This window comes from Grus americana, chromosome 2, assembly GCF_028858705.1.
Source record: "Grus americana isolate bGruAme1 chromosome 2, bGruAme1.mat, whole genome shotgun sequence".
Classification (NCBI taxonomy): domain Eukaryota; kingdom Metazoa; phylum Chordata; class Aves; order Gruiformes; family Gruidae; genus Grus; species Grus americana.
The window spans coordinates 79,379,473-79,401,143 of NC_072853.1; the positions used below are offsets into that span (position 1 = coordinate 79,379,473).

The following is a 21,671-nucleotide window of genomic DNA, read 5'->3' on the forward strand; positions in this document are numbered from 1 at the left end:
GTTTCTTTGGAGCAATGGCTTGTGAAGGCTTTCTGAAGCGAATAATCCTATTACCAAGTTCATTTGAGTGCTCGGGCTACTTACAGCCCAAGTTAGAAGGGACAGGAGGGGCATTGCTTTCTCATCAAGAGATGCAAGTGTCTTTTCAGGTTACCTCCGGTGCTGGTTTAGCCGCAGTGGAAAGAGCAGAGGTCTTGTTAATCGCCCACCAAGACTCTGATGCAGAGAGGCCACTTTGGCTCATCAGCATTCTGGGGTGGTGGCAGAGCCCACGCTGCCTCGTCAAACCTGTGATATGCCCGGCCTGGAGAAGAGGGTGCTGAGGAGCAGCTGGCGGTGCCGCGTGTGGTGGGGCAGCCCCTCGGCGGCCTTGCTGTCCTGGATCTCCAGGAGCATGGGGGCTGACCAGCAGAGCTGCTTCTGGCTGAGCCGTCCTTTGAAGCAGCAGCTACGGCCAGTAATAGGAATTTTAGGGAATACGTTGCCCTAAGTCTATTTTGTAGCTCAGACAGCGTTTGTTCACATCTCATCCAAGCCTGGAATGGAGCCAGGAGAGCCAAAGGCAGGATCGATGGACGTGCAACGCTAATGCTGCTAATAGAGCTGTGTATCGCCATGGCTGGGGGCACGCAGGGGGCCAGCGGCCTGTGGCCACCCTGGGGGACCCAACGAGCAACCTCCCTGCTGCCGGCCCTGCCGGTGACTTACTGTCCAGGTGTTTCGGGTCTTTTCAGAAGTTTGCAGAAAACAGGTGTTGCTAGGCAACAACCCCTTTCCCTCGCCCCGTCCCCGCCTTCCCCCGTCAAGCACCGACCCGGCCGGCTGCCCGTCAGCAGGCGCCGGCCTCCCGCCCACCCCCCCACCGCGTTGCCCGGGCAGCGGGGCCGTGGAGAGCGGCGGCGCAGGGGCAGGTGAGGCGCCTTGCTCAGGGAGGCCGCACCGCTGGGGAGGCCGCTCAGGGACGGCTCGGCCGGGTGCTGCCCTGGCGGGGGTAGTGGGGTTCCCGAGGGCGCTGCCCGCCGGCCGGAGCCGTGGGACGGCGGTTGGGGTCCTCTGGCGGCGGCCTTCGAGGGGTTGCGTCCGGGGGGTCGTAACAATCGGCGCTTCGGACAGCGCAGGGCGGCCGGGAGGGCAGCCGGCCCTCAGCCCGCGGCACAGGCCCGCTGCTGAAGGCGGTCGAGCCTCAGACTCTGGGCTCGTGGGTTGGTGTCACCCACGGCTGGGCGAGTCTCATCTGCGTGTTCGGGCTTGTTGGGTTTGGGTTTGTACTCAGGGCTCCTGGGGCTGGCTTTGGGCGCGCGGCAAGAAAAATAGAAAAATAAGGGCAAATAGGAGGTGAGAGAGATTAGGTAACCCCTGTGTTTAGCAGAGAGTAACCCCTGTTAGCGTGCAAATGGTAGGTATTGCCGGGGAATGATGCTGAAAAGCGGCAAAGGCCGGCTGACCTGACTGCACTTCCTCTGCTCATTGGGGGTGTGCGCAGGAGGTTCCCTCTGAGCACCGGGAAACACTTTTTCACTGTGAGGGTGACCGAGTGCTGGCACAGGTTGCCCAGAGAGTTGCTCCATCCTTGGAGCTACTCAAAAGCCGTCTGGACGTGGTCCTGGGTAACCAGCTCTGGGGGGCCCGGCTTGAGCAGGGGATTGGACCAGGTGCTCTCCAGAGGTCCCTGCCAACCTCGGCCCTTCTGTGACTCTGTGATTAATGGCTTACTATAGCAAAGCAGGTCTTTTTTTTTTTTTTTTCTGTTTTCCCTCTCTACTTTTTCTTTTCTGATTGGTTTTCTCTTCTTTGACTGTTTCCTAAGGGCACAAGCACACACACGTATAGTCCTTCCCCAAGGTTTTTCTGTTCTTGTATCCTCAAATCCCCAACTTTTTGCCTTCAGCTTCAGTCCCTTGGCTAGAGCTGCGGTTTTGAATCACTACTGAAAGTGTGTGACTGATGTAGTAATTAAATGCATGCTCTGATGTCTGTCCCTGATGCAAATTTGCTGCGTTGGAGTAATGAAGATGCTGTACCCTGTCTGTGTTGCTCCAGAAATGAAGCTCTAAGTATGATTTGATCCTCAAAGGAGCCTTGAGTCACAGCAGTCCCATTCCTCCATTGCTGACTTCCCCCCTTCCCCCCCGCCCCCCAGGAAAATTCACATGACAGGGGGAGAAAGCCACCTGCCAGATACTCTTATTTTCATCTTAAAAATTGAAAATAAAAAAACTTAAAGGGATAAAGGAAGCTGTTATATTGATTCCTTTCTTGATGCCTTTGCTTTCACTGCTCTTCCCGTCTGCAAATAGCTGACATGTTTTCAGCTCCTGTTGCTAAGTCAGCTTAAGTGGGCTGTAGTCTTTGAAATGATAAGGAGAGTGCCCAGATCTCCCACCAAATGTGCTCCATTGCTATAATGGGACAATGATCATGCAATAACCGATGTCTGTCCCTTCTTTTGGCTCCTGGGGAACAGGATTCCTTGCAACAAATAAGTTTCATCCTGAATGAGAGGAACCTACCTGTAGAGCTGTATGAGCAAAGTGCAATGCGTAATTGCAGCACACGTGAATGTTTTGTTTGTTAATGTAATTTTTTGATGTCAAGTCTGCCTGGGAGCACAAATGTAGTAACTTTTTGCTACAGTGTTTTTTGAACACATAAACATAGTAGAAACTTGGTAATCTGTGTACTCTAGCTTCCTTACAAAAATGACAGGGCTCTACTTGGCGGGCAGTAGTGAGCAGTGTCAGCATAGCTAGCTTTCACCTTGGCAGGTGTGGTCTGACTTGTCTGGACTGCCTGTTTTACAAATTCGTATTGCGGTAAGTTTGAGGAGAAAAATCAGTGTAAGACTATCTGAAGATACCTGTGAAAGTAGTAGTTCTCCTTACCTGGAGCTGTGGTTGGTGTCGGAGCTCCAGCCTTTTACTTGGCGTTGCCATCACGTTCAAGTTTTTTAGGGAGGCGCAGTGCTCGTCTGTTTACCCTTCTGAGCCTGCCAGTTCTCCAGTAGCCCCAGCTGTCAAGTAGGACAGGAGGGAGTTTGGGTACCAGCACTGTTGGCCCCCATGTGCACACACAGTTTTTCATTCATATTCTGCATCTGTGAACTGTTGTTTCATTATTATTTCTTTCAGCTCCTTGTAACTGAATGCAAACGGACCATGCCTCTTCCGGAAACCATGTTTTGTGCTCAGCAGATCAAAATCCCCCCTGAGCTACCTGATATTCTGAAGCAATTTACTAAAGCTGCTATTAGGACTCAACCTCCTGATGTTTTGCAGTGGGCAGCTGCGTAAGTATGATGATCACATAATGACATAGTGCTATGCTTATGGACCCACAAAATCTCACTGCTTCTGTTTATTGTACAGTGGAGCTGGCTTTGAATATTAAACTGACCGGTATGTTGCATACACGCTTCTGTGCATTAATGCAGTATGTGAGCCTTTTAAAAATAGTGTAGTACTTGATTTATTTTCTGTTTCTTTGAGATTTAAGACTGGCATATTTCTGGAATAGTTTGATTTCTGTATGGAAAAATGCATCTTAATTCTTTTTGTTATTAATTTCTGTGTCCTGAAGACCAAACCTTTTTTTTTTTTCTTTTTTTCCCCTCATGTGAGACTTAATTCTTGGAACTTAAAGGAAACCTAGAAAATAGCTTTCTTATTCTTCGGTTTGCTTAGGTTCCCTTCTTTGTTCCCAGGAACAAAATTGAGGAGTCTCTTTAAATGTTATTGAAATAGAAAAAGAACCTGAAAAGATGCAACTTTTAGGTGATAGTCCACATAATAAATCTCTCACTGTAAAGTTGATTTAAATATTTCTTCTTTAATTTCTTTTTTTTCTTTTACCTCAGCTGCTCACTATCATTTTTTCCTGTCCTACAGTTTGTGTGAGCAAGCTCTTGAAAACTATCTGAGATGTTCTTAGCTGGGGGAATTGAAAAACACCCGTACTGTGTATGTGTGGGGGGGAGGCTGTTAACAAAGTCAGGCTGGAGTCTGGCTTGTCCCTTAAAAAGAACAAAAACTTGAAGCTGAATCGCTACAGCTGCAGCATTGGAGAAAGGCAGTGGGAACACCTTAGAACGAGTGGTGTTTCTTAGGAATGCAATGGAGGTGGGGTGCAGCGTACCTCCGGGCAACGGATGCACAGGGAGCTCACCCCAACCGAGCAGCCGCCAGGTTGCTTGAGCCTGCTGGGACGTGGGGCTGGTGAGAGCAGGGGCCGTGCGGCACTGCTGCCAGCCAGACCCCGACCTCATGCACAAAATAAGTTAAATGCCTGAAGAATTAGAGCATTGTAAAAAGGAGTGTGTAAAGTCTAAAGGTCATGGTTTCTGCTAAAAAGAAAGGTGGTATCTGGGCAGGGGGAGATGGGAGTCGTGCATGCGGGCAGCTTGCCGAGTGCTGCCGTTCCTGCCCAGGAGCGTGCAGATTCATTCCCTGAACTGTAAGAGCGTTTACTTCTGTGCAGGTGTGATGGCCATGGGCATTGAAGTGTATTGCTCTTCCCATTCACTTAGGTATTTTTCAGCGTTGTCGAAAGGCGAGCCCCCTCCTGTGAAAGAGAGGATTGAAATGCCTTTAGCAACAGAGAAAACAGGTGCTGGTTTGACCCCAGGACTCCTTAAAATCCTGCACAAACAGGTACAAACTGGCCTTTATCAAATGCACAATGCTGTCGAGGATGCTAGCTAATGTTTTGGGGATGGTTGGGGAGACTGACTGTCAAGTATTTGATGTATTTTGGGGAGAGACTGTATTCTTAGCTTCATTCTGGGTTTCAGAGTTCTTATTGTGGTACCATGATTTCGTTTAAAGCTTTCTCCCAAAGGCACGGTGAGTGTTGCAGAACTGAAGGAAAAATGGAAGCACTTGTGCTTGCCAGAGGACCAACTGAAAGCTATCCTCCAGTTGGACAATTTCGGCGAGGAGGTGGAATGGATGAAGTTCCTGGCACTGGGGTGCAGTGTGCTCGGCGGGGTATGTTCACAGCAGGAACCCTCATATCCAAACACAAATGGTCATATATGATAGTATATGAGGTAGACCATAGAACAATTAATGCAAATAGACTTTGGGGAATGGTGACTGCTCTTGCAGCAGCTGACAAAGTGGCTTGTGTGTTTACTGCTGTTCCCCATCAGCTTTTGGTCAGGGGAGCTTAACCAGAAAGAGGGGGCTCTGTCTGCAGTTTACTGGGATGGCAGTAGAACAGCCAGCATGTCCACAGGGAGCTGGGACCGTGATAGAGGAATGATGTTTATGGCATTGGTGTGTCTGTAGAGGAGAACTGGAGGGAGAAATTAAAATGTCAATTTCTAATTGAATGTGCAGTCCATTAAATTTTTCACAGAAGCAGTTAATGTTACTAAATTTACATTTAATTCTTTTAATGTCAGTAATAAAATCTCAGCAGACCATTTCAACAGAATGAGATACTGTAAAATGCACTAAGTGATGTTCTTATGAAGTATAGTATTTTTAATGACTTCTACAGTAGGGAAGAAGGAGTACTAAAAAAAAATATATATTTTGAGAATGTTGCAATATCTGGAAGCCCTGAATGTTAAACTGGCCTAGTGATGCAATCATATTTATTTATTTCAGCTGTGTATTTCTTGATTCCAATCCCTCTCCCAACATGATTTTGTAGTTTTGGTTCTTCATTTGAAAAAAAAAAAAAAGTAACAGCAAGGTTGGTTACTTAAAAAAAAATAATCAAAACAAAAACAGAGTCACAGAAACATAATTCTAATGAAGCTAGACAGTCTAAATTTACCTCAATCTATCCCTCCTTTCCAATATTAAGTGAATGTTTTGATTTCCACTCTACATACTGAAACCTAAACTTCAGTTTTCTAAACCAGAGAAGAGGACATACATAAGAAATTTACATTCATTTTCCTGCAGCTGTAAATTGTGTTCATAGTTGAATAGGTCACAGGTGATCAGAGGGCTGGAGCACCTCTCCTGTGAGGACAGGCTGAGAGAGTTGGGGTTGTTCAGCCTGGAGAAGAGAAGGCTCTGGGGAGATCTAATTGCGGCCTTCCAGTACCTGAAGGGGCCTACAGGAAAGATGGTGAGGGACTGTTCATCAGGGAGTGTAGTGACAGGACAAGGGGTAATGGGTTTAAGCTGAAGGAGGGTCGATTCAGATTAGATATTAGGAAGAAATTCTTCACTGTGAGGGTTGTGAGGCACTGGAACAGGTTGCCCAGAGAGGTTGTGGAAACCCCCTCCCTGGAAGTGTTCAAGGCCAGGTTGGATGGGGCTTTGGGCAACGTGGTCTAGTGGAGGGGGTCCCTGCCCGTGGCAGGGGGTTGGAACTAGATGGTCTTTGAGGTCCCTTCCAACCCAAACCATTCTGTGATTCGAAGTATGAGTTTGTTAGAAACACCAGTCATCTAAAGTATCTTTCTGTAAAGCACTGATGTGTTTTTACAGCCTTGGAGAACTGACTAGAGAAATAGCCTGCTAAACTGCGTTTGAAAGGTGGGGAAATTGATGTGAATAACTTTGCTGCACTGTGAGAGGGAGCAACTGTCAGCTTGGAGCTGCAGAAGCAGGAACGGCAGTACGCGGTACCAAACCGCAGTGGCTGGAAGGCCGTGCCGAGTCTGTTGCCATCGGGTGGGCAGCTGCCTCTCCTTCCCCACAGGGGCTTCCCGGGGAAGAATGACATTAAGTAAAACTATAAAGGGATTATAAAGTTACAGTTCTCTGGCCTGTGTTCTAGATCTTGAACAGATACTGCATTTATTTTAAATATTGCTGTTCTACTGTTAGGAAATACTTGCTTTGTAAAAAGTCAATGCTTGCCTATTAATGAAGAGGTAAGGATAAATTTTGAAAAAGTTATAGCAAAAATACTACTACTTGGGTTAAAAAAGGCCTGCGTGTGTTTGGTTTTTTTCTTCTTTGTTTGTTTGTTTCATTGTTTTAATGGCATCTAACCAGTCTTTGACTCAATGAAGCTCCATGCTGAATTTTTCTGTGTTTCCCCATGTAGTTCAGCATGGATAAGGCACCAGATTATAGGCATTGTATTGAATAAAGGATTATTTTTTTTTTACAAGTATATTTGGAATTAATACTTTGATGCATGCTTGTTCTAACGGGAACTCAGATATTATTTGGCTTTGACTAAACTGAAACATTCTTCAAATGCTTTTTGCCTCAGTGCATTTTCTACTGACTACTAAAATGGAACTTGGATACAAGTAAGGAAGGTAGTAAATACCAACACTCCTAAAAATTAGTATCATATAATGTCATAGTAAAAAATCATCTAAACCATATGAATTAACTGGGTTTTGTAGATATGTCTGTTTTAACTGCTGCTGAGAATTCACTTAGATCTGTCAAGGTAATACATATACACATATATACGTACATATATATATAGCTAGGTATAGTGATGTTTGAGCTTTTACAGTAGCAGAATAGAGCAATTTGGCCATACTGGAGAGAGTGCTCAGACTGCCCTGTGCAATCTTTAAACATCATAGGATTCTGGTATTTTTTACCCCTGTTTCTACTAGGACTTCATTATTGTTTCTGTCCCTGCACCTGCATTGAAGGGGAAATTTGGGGTTGAAAGCTAGGTGACGATGATAAAGTCTTTATCTCATTTAGACTCACTTTTAGTGGCCTTACGGTATGGATTTGGTCATGGTATACAAAGGATGTTCATGGCTCTGATACTGTTCCTCTCTTTTCTTGACCGATCCCCCCACAGTCCTTACTGAGTTCAATGAAACATGCCTGTGAAATCTTAACAAGGGACCCAGAAGGCGGAGCAGCTCGCATTCCCTTCGAAACATTCTCATTCCTCTACTCCTATTTGGCCAGTATCGATGGAGAGATACCAGAGCAGAAAACTGAAGCATTCCTCCACAAAATTAAAGAACAAGCGTAAGTAAAAATCCGTGTGTGGAATTTTAATGTGTGGATCTCCCCTGGGTTCTCCATAAACCTTTAATTTCAGAAGAATAATCTATCTTCACTTTGGGTATAGCCATAATGACAGGACTAAAGGTTAACTAAGGTTATATCAAAAGCGTACATAGTTATTTCTTGGTAAGTGGTCAACATTGGCTTTTGAACTGTTAAATGATAAATTGTTATTTATCCATCTTCCTTTGAAATATTGAAGTGCTACCTGGTGGTATAATTTTCCATGTAGGAAGCAATTACGTACAGGTTTGTATCATCTGCATATTACTGATACTGGAACCAACAGCATCTTCTGGGCTGCTCTTTCGATTTACCATAGATCATAAATCAGAGAGAAACTGGGAATTCCCACTTAAAGTTTCTATCATGTTTCTCCTGAATTACTTCTCCCTAGAAATTTTCTTGAGAAAACATGTAGTACATACTTGGTCTTAAATGGTTTGCCTCTTCAATATCTGTGGTATTAGCTATGGCAAATTGTCCTTCCTGGAATGGTTTTGTGTGTGTTGCTCTCAGTGGATATAATGGACAAAGGTAGGACACAGTCCCACCTGAATAGTTCATCCTATTTTTGTATTTGTACCAAGTTGGGGTGCTTGTGGGCAAACTTCTAGTCTGCTCTGTTTCTCTTTCTGCTCCCTCTGAGATTGGTTTATAGTTTATTGTCAGTCTTGTCAGTGAGCCACAAACTCATGCAGTTCTTCATGGCAGGTTGAAGGTTAAGCAAAAACTCACAGCCTAGCTATCTGTTTTGCTATCGACGATGGCTGTGTGCAGGTCTTTTCTGTGCTGTTGTGTCATTTTTGGCTTGCTGTGTAATGAAGAAGCAACCCCATTCTCACCTCTTGACTTCATCCAGTAGTTTGTTAGCAAAGGATGAACCTCTGTGAATGACACATCTCTCAATATATCAAGGCAAGGTAATTATTTGCAGCACCTTATTAGTGTGGTATCAAAGGTCTTACTGCTAAATAGCATACATTGCGCACTACGGCAGGTGGGATCAGTGGGACTGCACGTGAAGGGAACCTACCAATCACCTCAACGGTATAATATATGTGTGTGTGTGTATATATATTGTAGGTACTATAGAACCTGGAGTTGAAAATCTCTTTGTTGTTTCTGAGGGGACTCCCAGGATCTTAGATGATCTGTTGGCTGTTAGTGTTTGATGAGCCTCTATGTCATATGCTCACCTTTCAATCAGTGAAGACCAAGTGGCAGTATGAAGGCTACGTGGATTTGGATCCCAAAACACTTTAATCACAGCCATATGCAATTTATGGATTCCATGACTTCCCTTTTCTGTAAGGACTCAAAGGCTGCAATCCAGGAGAAAAGCCAGGCAGGTCAGCATAGCAGTACCAGCAGCAGCTGTGCTCTGCATGGTTCTGGTGCAGGATTTTGAGGTCCCCTGGGTACTCTCCAGTGCTCTGGGTGTTGACAAGATGGTCCCGAATGCTGATGTAGGGCCAGAAGGTTCCCCCTTGCTTCAACCAGAGTGGTGTTTTGGTTTTTGGTTTGTTTTTTGGGGTTTTTTGTACTCTGGTTACCACCAATATTATTAGGTGTCCTTCTTACAGGATTGGGTGGAGAACAGCCTGTTGATGATGGGTCCATTCAAATTGTGCTGCCACTTTGTGATGCGCTGTCACCATCGCTGGTGCTTACAGCCTGCTTGTTCTGAATGCTTCTGGACACCTGCACTTCATGACAATCAACAGGGTATTTGCATTATTTGGCTACATTTTTTCTTGAGCACACCAACACTGTTCTCTTGCTTTAGACAGATGGCCAATCATGTTTTTGTCAACTTTTACAACACCAAAACTTGAAATTCACAGGATGGTGCTAACAGCACTGCTAACGGGGCCTAACTCATGCTAACTGCTACAGGTGAAAACATCATCTCTAACAGACTTGGATTGGTTATGTGAAGTCTTGTGCCCACAAAATTCAATGTCAAAATCATGTAACTTTTTAGCAGATGAAGGAAAGGATCCATCAAGATACTGCATATATTTCTGCTAGAATTAGCATTAGGAACGTATGAAAATGACAATGTCTTCAATCCAGCTCTCAGTGGATAAACTCCCACTCATTTTATCCATAGTCACACACAGGTCACACAAAATGCACTTTATTTTTAAACTATTTTAAAAGATCTGCAACGGGCTTGTCCTTTGACTACTGCCTATGTGGCACATTTGCAGACAGACACTGACCCTTCCTACCCTCTATCTGGAATCGGTCTTTGCCTCGACTGCTACCAGCTCCGTGTCCATGGGAGCTCAAAAACGCACAAGTCCACAAATGAACTGGCTTGGTTTTGTCATTAGTTACCAGACTGACGATTTTTAATAAGAACTACTTTTTAATAATAGTACTCTTGCTTACTATTAATATAATCCTCAATTGTATCTTGCCCACCACGCTAGGACTTACCATGTTAGTGTTGTTCTAAAACATTTGGTTTATTCCTTTCCAGCGACCAACAAACTGGCATGGTGCTGCTCAGAAACTTTCTGACCCAGCCCTCAACACTGCTTTGATCAACCTTACTCCTCAGCACCAGGTGAGAGGGGCATGGGGGAAGGAAGGAAAAAATACATGCCAGACAGTTTCTGTTCAAAGGACCGTTATTTGTGCATTAAAATACAAGATGATCCTCTTCTCTGGCACTTCCTTTTCTTTATCCTGCTGTTGAAATGGCCCTTTGGTGGATGTTAATTGAATACAGTTATGCAGTTCTCCTGCCTCTCAAATACCGATGCTCACACCTAGGGAGTGATATCTTCACTCATTTGTTTATATTGAGTAAAATGTATTTTGTGATGGATCTTCCTACCTATACTTCACATGTGATTGTAAGAAAAGAAGTAAAACACAAATAAATTTAGAGAAGAGTGGACAGGTCTAATTGGTGCATTTCTTACTATGCTTCTGGATAGCACTGACTTTGACTCTTACACAAGTACTGCTTGTTTTTGACTACCTTGTCTGCATGAACAAGCTCTATTAAACGAATCGCTTGACCAGGCCTTACTCAAGAGAACTTCATGAGAACCCTTTGGCTGAGCTGGCAGAAGAAACGTCAACTCAAAAAAGGACTGCCATGGTTCCATATTGTTTTCCCTCTAATTAGGACCCTTTCAGAACTTAGATATCCTTTTCCATTCATAGATGCACTTGTCTAATTAAGGCTCTGTTTTAAAATACATCTTGTTTTCTGACAGGAAAAACTACTGCATTTGTCATATAGGGAAGGAATGCCTGACACTTCAGTTTGGTTTTGAGTTGAACAGCTGTAGTAGGTAGAGAAGTCTAAATCAGAACTAGACTAAGTATTTAGTGACAGATAATCACACTTAATTGCAGAAACAATTGAGACAAGAGACAGCATAGTAGTGGCTACAGTAAAACTGGAAAGATTCCAGTACCAGAGGAGGCCAAAAACAGGAGCATATGGAGTGCCCTCTCCTGGCAACTCAAACAGAAGAAAGTATTGTAGGAAAGATGGATCTTTTATAGTTGCTTACTTTGTTGAAGTAAGTAAGAAACTTGACTGATGATGACTGATTGTGCTGTAGCATATTCTCTGAGGAATTAAGAGGATTAGAAATTGATATAATAAAAACATCACTGAAGTCAAGTGGAATGCTCCTGCACACCCTTATTAAGTACCTGCATGTCTGAAGTGTTTTTATCAATCTCTGTCACTAATACTTATGTTAGTCTATAGGATGGAAACTCCTCCTAGTTATTTCTGGAAGGAAATGGGTATGCACCCACTGTTTGAAAATGGCCATCAGTAACATTACAAGTGTCCTCGGTACCTCCCCACTGGTTTCTGTGGAGAGCTATAGTCTCACCACCTTTGCCAAATGATGTTGGTCCTAAATTTCTTTGAGCATGAGCTTGGGAACAGTAACTTTCCTGTTTCTGTCCTTTTACCACTAGCTGCAGTTGAAGATCTTTTAGCCTGTTAGAGAACTCTGAAATCTGCCCTCTCACCTCTGGTACATGCTGTAACTAGACAGCGAGTGCTGTCTTTCTGGAACGCTGTTCCCAGAGGTGACAGTGTCAGGTGGGAAGGTAGGAGGAGAGCTTTCTTCATGTCTGTTCCATTTGTAGCTGATCCTAGACTCCAGGGATTAGCTCTGTTCTATATCCATTAACGATCATTTCCAAGCACGGCTGTGATGCAACACCAATATTACATACGCAGCATTACTGTCCCTGGCACAACAGCAGTTATGATAGTTCCTGTGCAAGTGATTTTTTTGAACATCGGACAAAGTAATTAGGTTCTTGTTCTACTTTCTTCTTTTATGGCTGTGGTATTTGTCTTCATCCCTAAAACAAAAACACAAACATTGTGTGTGCTGTTAGGCTCAGACTGACAGAATTTGAAGGGGGGAAAAAAAAAAATGTGGGCAATGAAAAGCTCTAATTAAATGTAATCATGTTCTCTTCTAAGGAAAGAAAGTAAACTACTTTAAGACATTTTATTTCCCATGCTGGTTTAATCAAAGTCTTGTCATGCAGTGCTATAGTGGCAATTAGTTTAGGATGAATAGCATCACTGTGTAATGAAGCCAGTTTTGAGACAAACAAGCATTCCCATCCATGCAGTTACCTAGAGCGTTTCTTCCCTACACACTAGGGACAATGCAGCATTTCTTCTGTACAACAGCCTGTCTTTGCTCAAACATCCTTGGTCTTGAAGATGCAAATGCACCCTTGTTGATCATATTGTTTTCTTTTGCCTAAAAATATGTTCAGAACTGAAGAGCAATACCATTGTTTTGAAGCAGCTACCACGGAAAAGCTAGACAAGTGATTGTATGTATATACTGTTATACTACTGTCTGAACATGAGCCAGCGGTGTGCCCAGGTGGCCACCACGGCCAACAGCATCTTGGCTTCTGTCAGAAATAGTGTGGCCAGAAATAGTGTGGCCAGCAGGAGTAGGGAAGTGATTGTCCCCCTGTACTCGGCTCTGGTGAGGCTGCACCTCGAGTGCTGCTGTGTTCAGTTTTGGGCCCCTCGCTACACGAAAGACGTTGAGGTGCTGGAGCGTGTCTGAAGAGCAATGAAGTAGTGAAGGGTCTAGAGCACAAATCTTAACGAGGAGCGGCTGAGGGAACTGGGGTTTAGTCTGGAGATAAAGGAGGCTGAAACAAGGTGGGTGTCAGTTTCTTCTCCCAATTAACATGCGATAGGACAAAAGGAAATGGCCTCAAGTTGCACCAGGGGAGGTTTAGATTGGATATTAGGAAAAAAATTCTTCACCGAAAGGGTTGTCAAACACTGGAACAGGCTGCCCAGGGAAGTGGTGGAGTCCCCATCCCTGGAGGTATTTAAAAGATGTGTAGATGTGGTGCTTAGGGACATGGTTTAGTGGTGGACTTGGCAGTGCTACATTAATGGTTGGACTTGATGATCTTAAAGGTCTTTCCCAACCAAAACGATTCTATCATTCTGTGATATTAGTGAAAAAAATAATCCTGTTTATTCCCAGTGCAAACTAGAGCAGAAATCAGGATTAAACATAACAAGCACACTTCATTGGTTAAATGGACAGTATGTCCCCCTATGCATATGATGATGATGCATATGTCAATCAAGAAGTAAAATAGCCTGTGACAGTACTGTGCTAATCCTGCAGCGTGCTGTTGAAAGCATCACCTTTCTGATGTGAGTAAATACTGAAGTCTAGATCACAGTTTATGATCTCACAGCGAGTTCTGTTCAGTATTAGTAGCCTCATGCCACTGGCTTGTTACACTGTACATGAGATTAGCCTAGCTTTTTAATTGGACTAGATGATAGTCTAATTCTCTGCACTAAGTTTTCAGACAATGGCTATGGCTGTACCAATTCAGAGGTAGAGTCAGCTGTCACTATTTATGCTCACCTTTCTCTTTTTCTCCAAGAATCTCTGTCTTTGCCTCTTTCGTGACTCCTTTTTCGTTTATTTGGACTCCTGCTGCTCTCTCTCCTGTGTCTGGTGCGTTCAGTATCCTTACAGCTTCCTCCAGACTGCCGTGAGTCCACTGATGCTGACCGCCTGTCCTCCTTTCTGAAAAAAAGGTTATTGATTTTATTCAATAAAAATAGCTTCACAGACTATTGTTTTCAGTACCAGTTTTGTAATATAATGACCTGCTAATGCTCCAAGACAGAGGATACATCTTTTGTTAAGCCTCTCTATCTCCCTAAGAAATGCAATACTCCCAAAAGAGGCCCACAGTCCATGCTCTCATCTGTGCACATCTCTGCACACTGTTTAATCCAGTTATTTCTTACAACCACTGCCCCTCAGTCTTACCACCTACACTCATGAAACAGGAGACAGTAGGAGATTCACTCTGTTTTGCTTTAAATCCATAACTCCCTGCCTTAAGCTGCCACCTACAGTTGGAAAACCCAGTAAGCCTGATCTGTGGCCTTTTCATCATTCACCTTCATTTTAATGCTGAAAACTTTTAGTCTGTTTCAAAAACATTTTCATCTTAAAGATCTGAAGAAGCAGCACAAGTAGACTATCACTAGGTCATGATTTCATTTTTATTTCAGCAACAAATGTTTGAAAGATTGTGCAGTGTTACTTGACACAAGAAGAAATATGTATACATAAAACACATGCCTAGTTAGCACAGCAGCATTCACAGTGATTAAGAACTGTAAAGGGTCTCTATAGTTAATAAGTTAGAGAAAATGTTTTCTCTGAGGTATTTTATATCTACCATAGCATTTCCTATCATGCGATAAGGAAGGGGAAGAAATTGGGTACTTGTATTTTCAAGTGTCCTTCTGTCCCCAGCTATTGCATACATATATACACATTTGGACACAGAAGGAGCACTATTCATTCCCCAGCTCCATCAGAAACCCCCTGTTCACCTGGATCACTTGTGACTTACCTCCTTACCTCTGAAAAAGTTAGTAATTCATTTTTCCCCATCCTTCACGCAGAAAGAGCCTCTCAAGCAAGAGCCTAACAGAATTAGTCTAAAATAAACTGTGCGTATGTCTCAGCCAAGGTTGGTATGTGTCCTATTAGAAAGGGGTAACAGGGTAACATTACAGGCTATCAGGCTGCTGCCATGCCCGAGGAATTTGTCAATTGTGACATACCTTCCTGAAGATTTTGACTTCCCTCCTTCACATATCTCTGCATTATCCAACCTATTCTCTTCCTGCCACTGATTGCTGAGTTCTTCCATATGCACACCAATCACATCGCGAATCACCTGGAGATTAAGATATATTAAAAACAAACAAAAAGGTAGTGGCCTGAACTAGCAACTAGACAGCAGAAGGTAAACATCTCAAAAAAAAAAAAATCCCCCCAAAACCTTATACATCAGATGTTTGAATAGAAAGTCTTGTTTGCAGAAACAGGTATGTCAGCATAAATTTAAATTTATTGTAAAATAAATTACAATAGTCAACTGTATCTTCCTGGCATTTTCACATTCAAAATTTAATAATCAGAAATGGTCCTGGTCTTTCTGACTTGCTGCAACAAACCAAAAACCAAGAACAGATTCCTCTCTAGTTTGCAAGTCTAATAAAGCAGGGTACAAGAAGCAGAAAAAGGGAGACATTTTCTTTGTCTGAAAGGGTATATCATTGTTTATGCTGATGCACAATAAGCACTTTTTGTGGAAAAACCCTCTTTCTTTTCAGATACTCACCTCAGTGTACGACTTCTTTGTTATATGAACATTCTTGGCCCTGTATGATTGCCGCCGCCTTTTGTAGTCTCGCATTTCAGCCAGAATTTCAAGATGGGACTTCGGACCTTTCTGACTATCATCTAGCAAAAAATTGGAAGTAAAACAAGTAGTCATTAACAGGATATTAGCACCAGCAGGTATGCAAGTCTGATGCTTTAGTAATAAAGGTCTGAAACATAAAATAAATTGTGTTCTTTCAGAAGTTTATCTAGTATTTATGAATTTATGCTATTATGAACTTAGCACAAGCTTCCTCTCCAACCTTCTTGCTAGCTGTTTACACAAGACTAAAAAGCCACCAAGCAAATGTTATGTGATCTCAGTCTCCTGACGGTGATGCAAATCAATATATGCGCTTGCGATTTGGTCAAACACCTACAAAACACAGGCCATGTTTTCAAAGCCAGTATTACCATAAACCGCAAAGCCAGATTCTGTAAAACATTTACCTGTGTAGATGACAAACGCTATCTCCTACCTCCGAGGCATAGTAGGGCCCACAGAATAACACAGATGCGTATGTTGCACTTGGTATAGTTACAAACTAGCGTGACTCAACAGGAATGAGAGGCCTCAGTCCAATACACCCATTTGTATATTGCTCAAGAGCTCCACTGGACGACTGCCAAGCTTTCTTGTTCGGATTTTACTCTTAAGTGATCTTTAATCTCATCATCTCTTACAGCAAATACTGTTCCAAGCCACGCAGTAAGTTGGCAACACGAAGCAACCTGAAGTCAGTTGCAGCAAAGACAAAAGATCCATCTAAGATACACACAGTATGTGTGCCAAGAGCAGGGCACTCGGGCTTTCTCAGAAGGAAACAGCATAAAGGCTACCAAACTAGTGTTTTCTGATGCCAGGTCTTCGTTGTGGCTTTTAAACACAGTATGCTTTTCACAATAAAAATAGCACAAGCAATTCCGTTTGGCTTTCAATAAAACTGATCTAACTACACAAAGTCAAAGTTCCAAGCGACAAATTCAACAATAGACCGTTCTTCAAACCTTGGGTGATTTTTGCTGCCAAATCCACAAAGAGGTCACTGTCATTTTCCATGATTTGGGATCTAGACCTCTGTTTCTTTGTTTCCTCAACAACATAATCATAAAGAGCAAGGCGATCGGCTTGAGTCAGGTCACAGGTAAAACGCTTGTGATTTTGAGGCACTTCTACAGGCAGTAATGAGTAAGATCCTGGAGGGTGAACAGACAGCTGTTATTAGTAAAATAACATAATTATACAGGAAAACACCAAGAAGCTCAACAAACAAGCAATGCAGTAAACACCCATACTGTTTTCCTCCTTCCCCTACACATCTGTAAGAAGTTTCATCCCTCTTAATTTGAAAAGATAAAAATTGCTCAAAGAAAAAAGGCCCAAATCCCTCCCCAACCACAGGCAGCCTGTGCAACCCCTCTTGACTGCTTATGCTGTTAGTTACAGGTTTTCCTATGCTGTGAAGGGATTGTACTAGATTAGATCAAAAGGACACTCTGTATTGTCCCATCAATTTCAGCTCTTGGCTTACAAGCTAAAGCAAAAGAAAGGAAGCTGCAACTCTAACTGGTTAGGTCTTACTCCTAAAGTGTTCTGCAAAGTACTAGCTGCAAAATAGCTGTTGTTCTGCCAAGAAGAGCAAAAGCTTTGAGGAGACTAGATAACTGGGCACTGTGCAAATCAGTCTCACTCACACTGTCACTTTCTCTACAGAGCTTTTACAATAGACTGCCACAGGCATTGATAGCTAAAAGGGCTACAAAGGCACTTTCAAGATGCTCCAGATTAGTTCAGATAACTTAACTTCATAGTTACAAACACAGTGCCTGCACACTCTTCTTTCTCTCAATGATCAGCCCTGTACTCACTCTTCCCATTCCCCAGATAAAACACACATCCTCCAAAAAACCAATAAATCCATTCTCTATTCACTGCAATGGCAGCAAAGCAACTTCCCTAAAGATACAGGATGCAGTATTCTAGGATATTGCCTGCAGAAAAGCATTTTACTTGAGAACATTCAAATTCCCCATAGGCATTGACCTGACCTCCATAATCCCACTCCCCGCAAGGCTGATATCTAACAATTAATCCTTAAACAAAATAAAAAGCAGTCCTCGTTTTCCTCCCCACACATCACATGAAGAACAAGGCTGGAGGCAGCAAGACAAGAATTTGGGCCACACAGACACCTGTCTCCAGGCAGACAGAAGAGCCAACGCATAAGGCAGGGTGTACACGGGAGTCGTCACAACAGCAAAGCTACTGCTTCTCTCGATTATGCAGCGCTTAACGGAAGCTGGGCAATCTTTCACATCCTGCTTTCACTAAAGACACCGAACACGAGGAAGAAGAGTCACAATAACTCTAATTTACAACAACAAACCTAAAATACAAGATTTCTTCATCACTGTACCGGGAACCTAAACCAGAACTTTTCTAATCTGAACTAACACATTTAAACATGAACACTAGACTTATTTTTAAAACGCACTGTTCTTGCAGGGTCACAGAAGCCCATAAAAGTGCCCTAATAGTTACGTGCTTGTGATTTTACAATAATTCCACAACTTGTGATGAAGACCAGCCTTCCTGTCCTATTATATAGCTTTTCTAATATTCTAATAGTCGAATACGGTTAGAATTTTTTAAAGACAAAGAAAGAAAATTCCTTTTGACTAACTGTGCCAAAGAAAGTAAATTTACAAAGAAAAATGCTTTCCATTTGTTTCTGTTGCCAAAGACTTTAAATTAAACAAACAATTCCAAGTCAGTAAATCTTAGCATAGGCCAGGATGCCACAATGAAAGCCACCGCACACTGTTTTAGTGTTATCTTCAGAGAAATGCAAGCTTGAAGAGAAAACCGGATAGCAAACACTGGCATCTAGTGGCTCACTGACGTATCTTTGCAATGCAACCACTCGATAAAAGGTTGATCTGTTTCTTCTCTACTTGGATGTGCTTGTGTCAAATTAACGAGTTACCACTTCCCTCTGGAAAAACTGCACCTGACGTGTGCTCCAAACACAGTACCCATCACATTAAAGCTCCTTCCCAAGCAACTGTCTGTTAAGGCTCCATTTGCTGTGCCAGGGAAACAAAGACAACATGAAAATCTGTGCCCGAGCAAGCGCTGCTGTATTTGTCTGTCGAGGCCAGAAAGTAGAACAAATGCACTTCTCCTTCTGCACATACATGTCTACCAAACTAAAAGACCACAGACAGTAAACGCTGTATCTTTCAGGTGTTGCAGTAATTTCCAAACCATACGCAGCAACTCTGCAGTGATTTCTATAGGTCTTTTCTACCCTCAAAAAAGCAGCATAGCTCAGACTTAACCTACTCCCCACAAAACCCAATGAAAAATGAAACATAAAGGAACTAATGAGCTGAGAGCAGTGGCAAAGGACAACACCATATCTGCAGATATATCAGTATATTTATTATACAGCTTCTTAGGAGAGTCTTGAAACAATCCAACATAATAACGATAATACACGTGTTGTTTGGTACAGTTTTCATCTGAGGAGTGGTGGACAAGCACATATAGCTGATATCTAACAATTACTCCTTAAACAAAATAAAAAGCAGCCCTCCTTTTCCTTCCCACCCATCACATGAAGAACAAGGCTAGAGGCAGCAAGACAAGAATTTGGGCCACAAAGAGCAGAAGATAATATCAGAAAATGCAGGCAGAAAGCAAAGCATTGGTAGCAGGATGGGAAGTGAAGGACTAGTGCTTTAAGAAACTCCTGAATTTTGCAGTGTTGATTTTCCAGTCCTGAAGAGAACTAGAGGTTTGAGCACAACAGACTCAAATTCTCTTACCTGGTTGCCCCAAGTAGAGAAAGTAGTTATGCTCCAAAATATACAAGGGAAGGAATATTAATAATAACTTAAAAAAAAAATCCTCATAGCAGTTCACAAGTGGAATCAAGGAAGCTCTGACGGGGGGAGTCAAGAGCAGCTCTCCACACGAGAGCTGATGAAGTTGTCTCAGTATCTGCTTGCCACTTACCTTCGCTGTAGCTGGTACCTTCTTTCGCGCTTTGAGCTCTAGCTTGCTTAACAATGTGAAACTGCAGATCTTTATCTAAAACAAAACATCACAGAACTTTTATATCAAATACTCAGTAGGGTTAGTTTTTCTTCCCCAACCTCTACTATGAGACTTACAGAACATTACAGAACATTGTAGTTTTATTTTTGCAGAAGGGAAGGTCTGAACTGAAAATATGATTTCAATCTATTCCATATTTTAACTGGGGGGGAAAGAAGGATTTCCATGTTACAGGGATATGGAAAAAGAAGTGTATGTATATTATAACTCTATTCTGTACCATTACTATATCCCCAAATTCTAGGGCCAGTTTTTTCACCTTCTAAACATGCATTTTAATACTCTTTCTGCAACTGATGCAAAAAGAACATAGGAAGAAACTAGAAAATAACCCAAGAGGAAAAAAAAAATCCTCCCTGGATTTTAAGATGAAAACACCCAAGTGACCTACAGAGCAGAATTACACAGTGACAAAAGAGTAATGAGTGTAACTTAAGGCAAAACACGATGGTGAGAAAATAAACCTACACAATGAAAACACTTTACTAAGAGGCCTTGGAGAGTTTATAGCTGGCAAGGCAGTGCTGTGTGCTGCCGTGAGAACCCGGGCTCTGCCCTCACAGGGTCAGCCCCATCTTCTGAACCCCCTCGGGGGTCTCCCATCAGCCCCATCCTCCGCCCCCCCCCCCTCCCCCCCAGGTGTCCCCTCAGCCCCTCATCCTCTGCGCCCCCCCCCCCCGGGTGTCCCCTCAGCCCCTCGTCCTCTGCGCCCCCCCCCCCGGGTGTCCCCTCAGCCCTTCATTCTCTGCGCCCCCCGTGGTGTCCCCTCAGCCCCAGGTGTCCCCCGAGGACGCGGACGGCCCCGTCAGGCAAAGCCCCGCTATCGCTCACCCATGGCCACGGTGGGAACCTTCAGGTTTTCGTAGAAAAAGCTGGAGTCGTACATCTCAGCCTGCGGGACAAGCGGCTCAGTCAAGGCCCCGGGGCGGCCCCGGCCAGCGGGGACCCCCCGTCCCGTTCCCCCCACCCCTTCCCCCCCAGGCCGCTGCCGCCCGCTCAGCCGGGCAGGCGACACCCCCAGGCCAGAGGCGCCAGCCCCGTGTGTCCTCCACCCATGTAACCCGCCCGGAGCCGGCCCGGGCGCCCACCTCCTCCTCGGCGGAGTAGCCCATCTTGCGGAGCCGGCAGGACGCGGCGTGCCTTTCCAGCGACGCTCGGGGGACGCGGTGATGGACGTCGTAGGGGCACGGCACCCGCTCCACCTGCCCAGGGGGGACACGGGTCAGCGCGCACTGCCGCTGCTGCCGCCCCCTTCCCTCGGCGGAGCCCCCACCGCTGCCTTACCGGGTCCCCGAGCCACACGGCGCTCCGAGCCGCCATCGCGCTGCAGGCGGGGCGGCCGCCGAGGTTCCGCGACAGGGGGGCGGGGCCGGCGCCATCTTTACTGAGGGCATGCCCTGCCGCAGAGGATGGTGGGGCGTGGTGTCATTTTGCCCGGCGGTCAGTTCCGGGGGGGAGGACGGTGCGCTGCCTGCGCGTTGTGGCCGGCAGCCCCGCTCCTTCCTTACGCGGGGAGGGACTACAGCGGCCCCGACGCGGTGCGGCGGGAGATCTGAGGAAAGCTTGGGGCGGAGACGCGGTACGGGGCGCGCTGTCCGCTCGCCTGCTGTGACCTCCAGGCAGGCAGCTGCCGGGTCAGCCGCGACATCCGCCAGGGCCCGCAGCGCCGCGAGCGGGGAAGAGGGCGCCGCCTGCCGACGGGAGGCCGTGGGTCCTGCCGCGCTCACCGAGTGCCGGTCGCTGCGGAGGGGGGAGCCGGGGGAAGTGCCGCGCACAGGCGCCCGAAATCCTGCTCCGGGGACGTGCCCGGTCTCTGAGAGGCTCAGGCCTGGCGGGCACTAC

The 21,671-nt window shown here is 44.7% G+C and overlaps 2 protein-coding genes across 4 annotated transcripts; one reads left to right on the top strand and one right to left on the bottom strand.

Annotated features, from left to right (window-relative positions):
- Nucleotides 1-878: 878 nt before the first annotated feature.
- ROPN1L (rhophilin associated tail protein 1 like) lies at nucleotides 879-15,702 on the top strand. Of its 3 annotated transcripts, none has more exons than XM_054814730.1 (7): nucleotides 879-911; nucleotides 3,129-3,286; nucleotides 4,523-4,646; nucleotides 4,821-4,982; nucleotides 7,741-7,916; nucleotides 10,447-10,533; nucleotides 15,658-15,702. In XM_054814730.1, exons 2-6 carry the CDS (start codon nucleotides 3,156-3,158, stop codon nucleotides 10,508-10,510), a joined length of 657 nt encoding a protein of 218 aa, XP_054670705.1. In that variant the 5' UTR covers nucleotides 879-911; nucleotides 3,129-3,155; the 3' UTR covers nucleotides 10,511-10,533; nucleotides 15,658-15,702. The 3 variants fall into 3 exon arrangements, with proteins under 3 accessions (XP_054670705.1, XP_054670706.1, XP_054670704.1); XM_054814731.1 differs by lacking the exon at nucleotides 879-911 and adding an exon at nucleotides 972-991; XM_054814729.1 differs by lacking the exons at nucleotides 879-911; nucleotides 3,129-3,286 and having other exon boundaries at nucleotides 3,643-4,646.
- SNRNP48 (small nuclear ribonucleoprotein U11/U12 subunit 48) lies at nucleotides 10,033-21,219 on the bottom strand. The gene is made up of 9 exons (XM_054814723.1): nucleotides 21,114-21,219; nucleotides 20,918-21,031; nucleotides 20,661-20,721; nucleotides 19,728-19,802; nucleotides 16,715-16,903; nucleotides 15,666-15,787; nucleotides 15,103-15,218; nucleotides 13,880-14,044; nucleotides 10,033-12,314 (listed from the first exon to the last, which is right to left on the bottom strand). The coding sequence occupies exons 1-9, from the start codon at nucleotides 21,147-21,149 to the stop codon at nucleotides 12,275-12,277; spliced, it is 918 nt and encodes a 305-aa protein (XP_054670698.1). The 5' UTR covers nucleotides 21,150-21,219; the 3' UTR covers nucleotides 10,033-12,274.
- Between the last annotated feature and the right edge of the window lie 452 nt (nucleotides 21,220-21,671).